Source organism: Podarcis liolepis (genome assembly GCF_965112155.1).
Source record: "Podarcis liolepis genome assembly, chromosome: 4".
NCBI classification, from domain to species: domain Eukaryota; kingdom Metazoa; phylum Chordata; class Lepidosauria; order Squamata; family Lacertidae; genus Podarcis; species Podarcis liolepis.
In genome coordinates, this window is record NC_139558.1 from 69756814 (window position 1) to 69768191 (window position 11378).

At 42.6% G+C, this 11378-nt stretch overlaps 1 protein-coding gene across 3 annotated transcripts in view; it reads left to right on the plus strand.

Annotated features, from left to right (window-relative positions):
* MORC1 (MORC family CW-type zinc finger 1) overlaps nucleotides 1–11139 on the plus strand; it is a 57052-nt gene extending 45913 nt beyond the window's left edge. For 2 of the 3 annotated variants that reach the window (XM_083498583.1, XM_083498585.1), the window contains 9 exons: nucleotides 188–412; nucleotides 1240–1332; nucleotides 3775–3841; nucleotides 4474–4576; nucleotides 5939–6085; nucleotides 6800–6890; nucleotides 7436–7486; nucleotides 8753–8935; nucleotides 10478–11139. In XM_083498583.1, the coding sequence (XP_083354709.1) occupies nucleotides 188–412; nucleotides 1240–1332; nucleotides 3775–3841; nucleotides 4474–4576; nucleotides 5939–6085; nucleotides 6800–6890; nucleotides 7436–7486; nucleotides 8753–8935; nucleotides 10478–10588 (1071 nt within the window). In that variant the 3' untranslated portion in view covers nucleotides 10589–11139. The remainder of the gene's footprint in view (nucleotides 1–187; nucleotides 413–1239; nucleotides 1333–3774; nucleotides 3842–4473; nucleotides 4577–5938; nucleotides 6086–6799; nucleotides 6891–7435; nucleotides 7487–8752; nucleotides 8936–10477) is intronic. The other variant, XM_083498584.1, reaches the window with a different exon arrangement.
* Nucleotides 11140–11378: the final 239 nt, after the last annotated feature.

Here is an 11378-nt window from a genome sequence, read left to right on the forward strand (position 1 = left end):
ACTGCTATGAAAGGCGACTCAGCAAAATAATTTGGCAAATAATCTGATCTTTAGGATCAGTAACATCAGTAGTCCTTAGATTTTTCCTCAATCAAGTAATAGTTTCTATTCTCTCATGAATCTAACCAATGGAACAATTCTATCCAAGCTTGAAAAAGTGATGCCAGTTTCTCTTTCAAATGCCCAGAAGATGCTGTGCGAGAGAAAGGCTTTTCATAAAGATCCACATCCAGCCTGCAGCCGTTTGATTAAGAGTAGTACAAATAAAAGACGCACACAGCACTCGAGCCATCAAAAGGAGCCACCTGCAAAGCAAATGACTTGCCCTCAAAGGAGACAGCATCCTTGTCAGGAAGAAAAATGTTCCCTTTCAGCGGAGAAGGAGGAGGAGGAGGATCATGATATATCAGAGGTACAGGCATATGGCAGCATGTGTTGAAAACAATCAGTAGGCCTCACAATATTCGATGTGCTTCATAATTCTTATTCTCCCTTGAATGATTCATTTCCCCCTATTAATTTGTTGCTTAAATGAACAGGCACATCCACATGGGGTAAAATTGGGCTGGGTGGTTTTTTTTTAGTGCATTCAAGAGTCACAGAAAGAATAGAACAGAATATAGAGATTAGAGAACAGGTTTGCAACTTCAGAGAAAAGAGGAGGCAGGGCATTAGGAGGGGGTTGTTTGGGAATCTGATCAAGGCATTGGGCTAGTTGACATATACACACATTCATGTCTAGGTTACTGTGACCATCCAGTGGTCAGTTGTGTGTGTGAATGGCCATGACGTGTCAAACAGTGCCATCCTTCATGTGCCGTGCTTTTCAGTGGCATCAGTTCACACATTCAGCTTCCAGTCATCAGGTGTACATTAATCAGGTGTAGAGAAATCGGGTGGTGCATCTGCATGTGTGAACCAGCTCTTTTTCTTTTTACTAGTGCATTCAGACTATTTCCCAGATATTTGTGCAACATTATTATTATTATTATTGCTTATCATCATTACATTAATGGGCAGGTAGCTTGATTCTGTGTCAGAGGTCACATTCCACTTGCAGCCATCTAGCTACCGTGGCAATAGACTCCGTCACAGTCATTGTTAATCATGGCGCTCCAGCACTGTTTAAATTAGTAAGCTATCTTGGGAAATGTGGGTTCTTTTATTTATGTAGCAAACACTTATGTCGTCGTCGTCGAGCTCTAATTAATTGCCCTAATTGTTCTCATTCTAATGCAGGTGTCACCTATTGAAACAGAAGATGAAAAGACATGTAATGAAAAGCTTGAGTTCACCAAAACTGAAGCGGATAGCAAGCAAGAAATCATTTGTGTAAGAGCCCATTGGTTACTTCCTTTTGCAAATCAGACTGGATTCTGAGGTTTAGGCTACACATGGAGGAAGTTGCATGCTTTCAGAACCAGATCTGCTTCAGTCACGTACAGTGGTACCTCGTGTTAAGTACTTAATTCATTCTGGAGGTCCGCACTTAACCTGAAACTGTTCTTAACCTGAAGCACCACTTTAGCTAATGGGGCCTCCTGCTGCTGCCACACCGCCGGAGCACGATTTCTGTTCTCATCCTGAAGCAAAGTTCTTAACCTGAAGCACTATTTCTGGGTTCGCGGAGTCTGTAACCTGAAGCGTATGTAACCTGAAGCGTATGTAACCTGAAGCATATGTAACCCGAGGTACCACTGTATAAAGAGGATAGAAGAGGTATCCACAATGCTCTGCCCTTCTTCTGCCATGCCTTGCCTCTCACAGTCTGGTTCCAATATCAAAAGCTGGGCTGGCCTGAGAGAAAAGTGTTGGAGGGAGCAGGGGGAACTTTTGTTCTTGATTGGGGCACACCTAGGGTTAAAGATTCAACTTGGTTACATGTAGCTTGAGACAGGCTTACTGTGAAATCCACATTACCTACATCTCTTAGGTGATGGCTGCTTCTAAAACATATATATTGAACAGGTGGCAAGAGTGAAACATTTCCTTTTAAAAAAAAATGCCCTTGCCTGTTTTTCTGATACTGGCACCAAAAAGCAATTTTCATTGCAGAAGACGTAGCATAGATGGCAACTGTATTACTTAAAAGTCTCTAATACTCAGCTGGCTGATTTGAGCACTCTAAGCCTCTCCTTTGAAATACTCCTTGCTTTAATTACTTGTGGCTCATCTGCTCAACTGTTTGGTTTGTCTAGAAATATGTACTACTTCCTCTGACAAAGAAAAAAGCAGTCAACAAACTGTATTATGCAGGTATAATTAGCACACATTTAAAAGAGTTCGCTATCCTGAGTTAATTATGTTCCTGCCACTTATTGTCAATAGCAGGTGGTCGACCCAAAACAAAAAGAATGCCAGCAAGCGAGATTACACTTAACATATGTCAAGTCTTATGTTTACAATGACTTTGGGAGGCTGCGGTGCTGGCAAGTAGCATAATGAGAAACATCAGAAAGCTAAGGCAATGGCTTCCGGAAAACAATGCAAAACAAACATCTTTAAATTACTTAAGATTATTTATGCCATTGAGGGCCCTATAAAGGGCAGTAACAAAAGGTTGAAACCACTTTTGCTGGGCTCCCCAAAGAGAGAACTTGAAATGTAGATACGATGGAAAATCTTTTGTTGACGTTTGTACACGATGTGACTCAGGAAATATTATTTGATATTTAAGTGAAGAGCTCGCCCTACAAGAATAATTATTAATCGACCCATATGAAATTAGGGGTGTATGTATAGGGGTATTAGGGAAGGGGTAGTACCTCTGGTGGGGGACATGTTGTTCTCCCTCTGAGGTAGCTGGTCCACCTTTGGTCCCCACCATGCAATCAGCTCTCACCTGTGGCTCCCAGAAGCTGCTGTCATGTGACAGAGGCCACATGCCAGGAAAAGGCTTTGATTGGTCGGCTAAACCAAGCAAGGGTAGCCGATGGGTCTTAAGCCCTCATTGAATTAGGGACTTCCTCTGCATGTGAAGACAGGCTCCAGTGGATTGAGTGGACAAGACCTATGGTGAGTCGAATGGTCAAGAAAGTGGTTTCTGCACATGCTGCAGAGGAAAATAAGGAGAAGATGGAGTTCATTAACCTAGGAAGGTAGGAGAACTCTGATCCTAAACCTCTGCTGCCTTGCAGGATATCTTTGGAAGAAGAAAAGGCTAAGGGGTACACCCTAGTCAAGTCTGAAGTCCCCAAGATGGTTGGATGGCGCTTTGTACGTCTCCTTCCAACAACCCCTGCAGCCAAGCTGGTGCCAGACATATGCTCTGCTTTTCTTTGGAGCATATCAGTGAGGCTGAGAGGGGGCTGGTCTTGTCATTTGGGCAGCTCAGGACCTCCGTACACAGTTTTGTGGAGTAAGCTTTGCTCCTGGTCAAACTGCAGTTGCTTTAGCAACTGATATTGCATCACAGGAAAAGATCCTGAAAGTTACTGGGTGGGGTGCAGACAGATGGAAGTTAGCTAGGAACAATGCACTGAACACCACAACAAGAATTATTTTAAGCAGGTGGAAATGTGCAGAATAATCTCTTTTCTTGTAATTATTGTGTTGGGCTGATCTAGCAGCCTCTTCCTATGTTCTTATAGTCAGATGCAAGTGAAGTTGTACAGCAGAGTCAGTAAGGTACTGGTTAAAAAGGAGACAGAGATTACTACAAGTTTAGCTACCAAGTTGAAATTAAAATTCCAATGGGGTCCCAGTGCCAAAGATCCATGTATTTCTAAATATTTTGAGAAAAGATCTCTTCATAATCAAAATGTTACATTGCAGATTATACTATCTGACAGTGACAGCGAAGTTACGCCAGAAGATGAAGACGTTATTTTCCTGTACAAAGGTAAAATCAGTCATATTTTTGTCAGTGGGATATCTATTTTCATGTTTCTAAAATATGTCATAGCCAGTATCTCCACTTACATAATGCTTTAAAGGCGAATTAAAGACAGTGCTGTGCTTGCGGACTCATAACCACAGATGGCAAGGGAATAGCATCATGGTTGCTGCCATTGGTATGTGGCCAAGGTCGGAAGAGGTATTTGTGTTTGTGGTGCCAGGAACAGTGAAAAGATCTTTGACGCAGGCTGAAAATGTCACTGGTTTTGTGTCTGCACAACCACCTAGAGATTTCTGCACTACACCAGTGTTACACCAATGTGCCCTTATTGTTGGCAGTCAGTTGTTCAGAATGTGCTTGCAAGGACTGCAAAATTGTATTACATGACTTCTAGAAAAATCCAATCATGTTTGTCAGACTTGACCTACATGTTCATTTCTAGCCGGATTTGAAATTACTGGAAACCCAACTCATGAACCAACTCATACTTGAATGAACTCCAGCCCCATTAACATTTAGCCAAGCACATTTCAGGAACCTCACTGCAGCTTGCATGGGGTTCCCGCATTCAGACTTTCTCATTCAGTTAAAGCTAACTTGTGTGCTATTTCTTCTGATATTTTTAATTCACTTAGAAGAAAAACAGGGAGTGTGTGATGAAAAGGGAGGCAGTGCATTCAGCCCAAATAATTGTTTTGATTTTGAGAAAAAACATTTGCCACCAGCGGACTTGGAAAGGTGAGTGTACCAGGATCCTCACTGGATAAGGTTTTGAGTTCTAATTTATTTACAGTGTATACATCACAATAAAGGTAAAGGGTAAAGGGACCCCTGACCATTAGGTCCAGTCGTGACCGACTCTGGGGTTGTGGCACTCATCTCGCTTTATTGGCCGAGGGAGCCGGCGTACAGCTTCCAGGTCATGTGGCCAGCATGACTAAGCCGCTTCTGGCGAACCAGAGCAGTGCACAGAAATGACGTTTACCTTCCTGCCGAAGCGGTACTTACTTATCTACTTGCACTTTGTGCTTTCGAACTGCTGGGTTGGCAGGAGCAGGGACCGAGCAACGGGAGCTCACCCCGTTGCGGGGATTCGAACCACTGACCTTCCGATTGGCAAGCCCTAGGCTCTGTGGTTTAACCCACAGCGCCACCCGCGTCCCTATACATCACAATAGGGAATAGAAATAATGTAAATATGAGTAGACATGAAAAGAGCCAAGATAGCTTAAGCCCTGCTGTAGAAAGAGACTTAGGACTCAGCTATACAGCTGCAAATAAAGCGTTTTAAGTGTGTTTTAAGTGCAATATGCAATGTGACACTAGATGGTGAAGGTGAGCGTTATAGAAAATTCAATGTATTTTTTAAAATGCTTTTTTAAAAAAGCATTTTCAGAACGGTTTTTATATGCATGTAGATTCTACCTTAAACACTGTGAATAGGGTGGGGTGGGAGCTGGAACACAGTGGGTGCCAGAGAGCCCAGAAGTTCACAGTTTCAATACTGTTGTCTTTGGGTAGGGTTGGGGAAAACTCCTGCCAGAAATCTGGGAGAGATACTGCCAATGGTAGATAGGCCAATAGTTTGACTAATAATAATAATTTTATTACAGTGGTACCTCGGGTTACATACGCTTCAGGTTACAGACTCCACTAACCCAGAAATAGTACCTCGGGTTAAGAACTTTGCTTCAGGATGAGAACAGAAATCATGTAGTGGTGCTGCAGTGGCAGCAGGGTGCCCCATTAGCTAAAGTGGTGCTTCAGGTTAAGAACAGTTTCAGGTTAAGAACGGACCTCCGGAATAAATTAAGTACTTAACCCGAGGTACCACTGTATTTAGACCCAGCCAGTCTTGAAATAAGGCAGACAACATTCCTGTTGACTAGATTCATCCATCTAGACAATCTAGTATTGTCTACTCTAAATGGCAGCATCTCTCCACGTTCTCAACCAAAACTATCTGATCCTATTTAACTGAAATGGCATGCCAGGAATTCAGTATGCAAAGCCTGTGTTCTACCCCACAGCTATGGTTCTTTCCCTGTTTGGGAGGAGGGGTACGGTCCTTGAACTGATCTTTGTGGTATGTCTGTTCAGTGACTCCATGGAGACTTCAGAAGACGACAGCAAAGAACAAGCTCTTGTTGCTGAGCAGGAGTCTAATGCTGCAGTTTCGCACACATGTGGGGATCCCCAGAGCATTTCTGAAAACAAAATGGTAGAAACCTTGACAGCTCGCATCAAGTAAGTATTCCTAAAGGTACAGTCTTGCAGCCAAATGTGATGTCCTTGTATCCTAACAAGGACCTTTTTGAGGCCTAATTTCATGCTAAATATGAATCAAGATGGCAACTGAGTGATGGGCCTATTGGACTGTGAAATACTTAATGAATATACACTGCTGTGTGGAATTGACATTGAAATGGTCCTCCAGGGACCAGTTTAAGGCATAGATTATATGATCAACAAGAACTACAGCTTATATGGATTCTTAAAAATATTTTTAATAACTCTGTTAAGGCTTTCAGCATTACTATTTTTTGCAGACAAGTAATTCCATCAAGAGCCTTACTTTTTTAAAAAAAATACTCAGTTGATAATAATCTAGCATTCTGGCTAAACACTGAACCCAATTTTTGAAAGTGTGCATTTACACTCAAGGCCAAATTACAAATTATATGAAATACTCTCAGAAATGTGGTTAGGTCCTCTTTTTTAACAAAGCACAGCTATGGGGGGGTAGTCAAGATCATGGAACAATTGCAGTTTCGCTACTTTTCCGTGCATCATTTTCTATCCAAACCCCTCATTTCAGGAGCAAATGGCAGCTTCTGCTACGCTTGGTGAGAAAACAGTATGGGAGGAAAGTGTTAAAAATTCCCCACGCATTGGAGTCAGCCTTTTTAACCTATGATGGAAGGATCTGTTTTGGTATGATGCAATTGTTGTCTTTTCCAGAGAGATCCTGCTATACTTTTTACCCAAATGCAATCTTACAAGAGAACATCTTTCTTCTATGACCCCTGAAGACATTTTATCTATGTTCAAGGTGAGTGGACATTTGAATTATATAAAAAGTGTGGGAATGTGCTGGAACTATTTGTACTTAGTCTAAAGAGAACAAGGGTGCTTAACCACTCAGATTTCAGGTATGTGGCGCAAGTTCCGAGTATGTTGTTTAGGGGCTATAATGTTGGAGTTGCTCTCTCATTTGTTCAGCTTCAGGGCACTTGCTCTGATTTTGCATTTTCTTCAGCATTTGGAACTACTTCTGTTTCTTAATTCCAACTTGGAAAACAGGATATGATGTTGATAAGAAGATGAGGAAGCCAAGGAAGGAGCCAAGTGGGGGCAAGCCAACACTGTTGGGCTCCCACACCCACCCACTTTCCACGCAGAGCATCCAGTTCTGCTGCCCCAGTCAATCATTTCCTGATGGGGCAGTGTGGGAAAGAGCACTGGATGTCTCAAGCTGGATGAAATTCTGCTTTGAGGCACAAGTTTCACGCTACTTCTTTGCATCTTACCATACAAGATTTCCACCCTTCTTGCCATTTTCTAAGTCTAGGCATTTTGTTTCCTTTATGCCAATAGCTGAACAGGGATTCTGAGCGGAGTAAGGCTGTGCCTGTGGACATAATTCAGGTAAAAGCTATTTAATACGACCAATTCATATTCTCTGAAATGATTTTCTATTGGATCAGTCATAGGCATGTGAGATTTATGAAGAGAAACGCAACGCATGGGAGGCTGGCATCTTCAATGAATGTCTAAAAAGAACAGTCTTTGTTGCATACAATTAACAAACAAACAAAAACCCTGCAGTTTAATTTGTGTTAAGGGTTTTTTTCCTTGTTCACTTAAGTTCTAAATTGCCAGGAAGTGATAGCTGTTGAGGGTTATGCCCTTAACAGGTGTGTTAGTTAGGCAATGTTGATAATGGTATGGTCTCCTATCCGGCGGTTAATTCCGGTTTCACCACCAATTTGGAATCTGGGTGGCTGAGGGGTGCACCTATCTGCCTGTTCCCTGGAATAGATGCATGGAGACGATGCAACTGAAGCTACCAGTCCACAGTACAACTACCCTACTGGCAACCATCTACACAAAATGATTACCTGTGGTGTAAACAGAAAAAAAGTCTCTTGCAATCCTTTTGGAATTGCCCCCTTTCCTCTTCCCACCAAGCCTATTCAGCACCAACCTCCATCTTTGGCCATGTGCTTTTTTTAAAGACCATAAATAATGTACCTCTATGCTTGTATAAGAGGGACGCGGGTGGCGCTGTGGGTTAAACCACAGAGCCTAGGACTTGCCGATCAGAAGGTCGGCGGTTCGAATCCCCGCGACAGAGTGAGCTCCCATTGCTCGGTCCCTGCTCCTGCCAACCTAGCAGTTCGAAAGCACGTCAAAGTGCAAGTAGATAAATAGGTACCGCTCCGGCGGGAAGGTAAACGGCATTTCCATGCGCTGCTCTGGTTTGCCAGAACTGGCTTAGTCATGCTGGCCACATGACCTGGAAGCTGTATGGTGGCTCCCTCGGCCAATAAAGCGAGATGAGCACCACAACCCCAGAGTCGGCCACGACTGGACCTAATGGTCAGGGGTGCCATTACCTTTACCTTTATGCTTGTATAAAGTGCCACTCAGCCACCACTAAGCAACTCCCCCTGCATTTCCATGTGCTTATAATTTCAAAAGCAGAGCTCTCATCCCAAGGGGATGGCAGAGCTATTGACAAATGAATGACTCTCTCACCGCCCTGGGCAGCATTCTGAGACCAGGGTGGACGATACCACATGGGGCTTCTTTTTGATTAGTTGGGCGAACAAATTGTATATAAGAGTGTAAGAGGGGAAATTGCTTTTAAAGTCCGCACTAAAATTTCAAGGGTATCAATATTTGTTACAGTATTTTTCGCAATATGATGAACAACTTTTTGAAAAACTCCTGTCTATAAAGCAGCATGGGCTTCTAGCCAAACATGCTGCCGAAAAAAAGATTAGTCTGTGCGGGACGCAAATAAAAGCGACAGAAGAACGAATTAAGCATCTGCAGGAGAAAGTAGCACAATTTCTACTGCGCATCCATCCAGTAAGTGCTGACAGTTTATTCCAGTGCTTGATTTGATTAACTGGTTTTGCTACATTTGAGAAAATAGGATGCATTCTAATATTTCTAACATGGCCACAATGTGGACAGAGAAATGCTATAGGTCACTTGTAGCGGTAGAAGATTTTCTGTAAGAGGCACCACTTCATCCATTAAGTGGTGTGTGCCAGTCACGAGATTCAACTTGAATCTATATCTGTATCTTTGAAAAGCAGCCATGCTTGCTACCTTGCCAGTTCAACGCATTGTTGGGGACTAAATTAGATCCATTAGAAACAAAGCTCCCTCCCCCTTTCATTCACTATAACAGGGAATCTAAAAATGGCTACTCCCCCCCCCCTTCCTTCTCACAGAAATTTGCAAGCATAGCAGACCTTCCGGAGTGGATTAATGTTGCCAGTTGGTGGACAGACCCATGTGAAAAACAAATGTGGTTTTTAATTGATCCTCCGAGCCACTGCAATTGCAGTACCCTAGGAAAACGATTCACCACAGCTAGAAGCTTGTCAAGATGAAAGATATCTGCCCCCGTCCCAGCAGCACATGGTGTGGCTGGGCTGTACCACATGCCTGACGCACTGTCAGTAGCACCAGTTTAGCTCCATTTGCACCTTGCTGCTGCTGCTGCTGCTGCTGCTGCCCCCTCTCCCAGAACCCATAGCTTTGGCCTTTGGCAGTTGAGGGAGGGAGAGGGGAGAGAGAGAGAGAGAGAGAGAGAGAGAGAGAGAACACAACCCTGTTATTGTGGTTATAATTGGTTTTAAACCGTTTCCAATTTTGTATTTTAAATTGTTCTCACCAGTGCTGTTTTTCTAGCAAAAGAGGTGCTGGAACTCACCATGAACGCCTCCCTTGTCCTCTTATAATGGAAAGGGTGCCCACCTGAGAGGTGCCGGAACTGAGTTTAGTTGTGCTGCAGCTGAATAAAAGCCCTGGTTGTCACCCACCCTGGGACCTTATGGCGAAGGGCAGGTGATAAAAATCAAATTAACGCTAATAATTCTCCATAATTTTCTTCCAATCCTCCTCTAATCATTAGTGTTAGAAATTATCTTTTAACACTAACTACTTAACTGATTTGTCCATTTGTCTTGTTTATAATCATTTTATCTTCCTGAGAAGATAATCTTGTTGGAAATGAGATTATGTGGTTATATTTACAGAAATTTTTATAAAGCTGTGATGCTGAGACCCAAGCCGCAAGTTACACTAAAACACAAGTTCATGGGGGGCATGTGAAATGGTCATTGACTGTAGCCCAATAGCCCTGCCAAGGAAGAAACAAAGATTACTTATCACTGAGGGATGGCCCTTTCCCCAACTACCATTTACTCCCTCCAAATCATCTCCCCCCCCCCATAGCTTATCTCCCATGCACCTTCTAATTTGTCTTTTCCATTACTTACAATTGCCTGTGTTGTGTAGTTTGGGCCTAAGGAGCTGACTGACTGCTTATTCTGGTTAGCTTTCCGTGGAGCCTATTAATGTTATAATAACGTCTCTCTTTGCTGCATTCTGTTTCAGCATCTTCAAATAGATAACCAGGAAGACCTTGACAGCATCCTAGAAAAGGCTCTGAAGGAAGACAGGCGTGAGAGCATTGGTCCCTGTGAACAGTTAACACCACAAAATTGAGCTGAACTTTCTTCGTTCCATGAAGAAATTGGGAAGGGTCTTAGCACTTGATAATGTATGGCCAAAAATATAAATAGATAGCAAACAAGCCACACAGGACACAATCTTCCTTGAAACCTTAAATATTACAGCAGAGCTTGCAGAGGAAATGATATAGATGGTGTCATCCTAAGTATGTTTTGTTCTTTGCCTACCATATTTTGGTGGTGTTGCATCCAGCCCTACTTGCACTGCTGCTGTGTAGTTTCTCTTCATTTCAGTGGAACACGCCACATAAATGTGTGGACATGGTTCAGCCAAATGGGTCCTTGTGAATATTATGTAGGGGGGGGAGACACCCTGAAACATTTGTTGTTGCTTTAAAAGTGATTTCTGTTTGTTTGGAAATAATAACCTCACTAAACGTAATATGTTAACTTCTATCAATGTAAATAGTGGGCATTTGGGGGGTTTGTTCCCCCTCCCAACAGGGATTAAAGCTTTTCGTTTCAACGTATTCATGATACAAATCACCTTGCATAATAAAGGAAGATAATTTGCAGTTTGCTCAACTTGCCAAGTGTTACAGATTGAAGTTAATTGATGTGTATTTATACAACTTGAAACATTTAATCCATGGGGATTAGTTTGAGTGCTTTCCTCCTGCAATAACAGATGCAGATTTGGATGTTAACCTAATATATATATTTTTTATTGCAAGCAAAATGATTGTTAAGATGAGGTCCTTTTGGATGCTGCACCCGATTCACCATGCTCTCGTGCCAAGCATTGAAGTTATGTAATTTTGAAG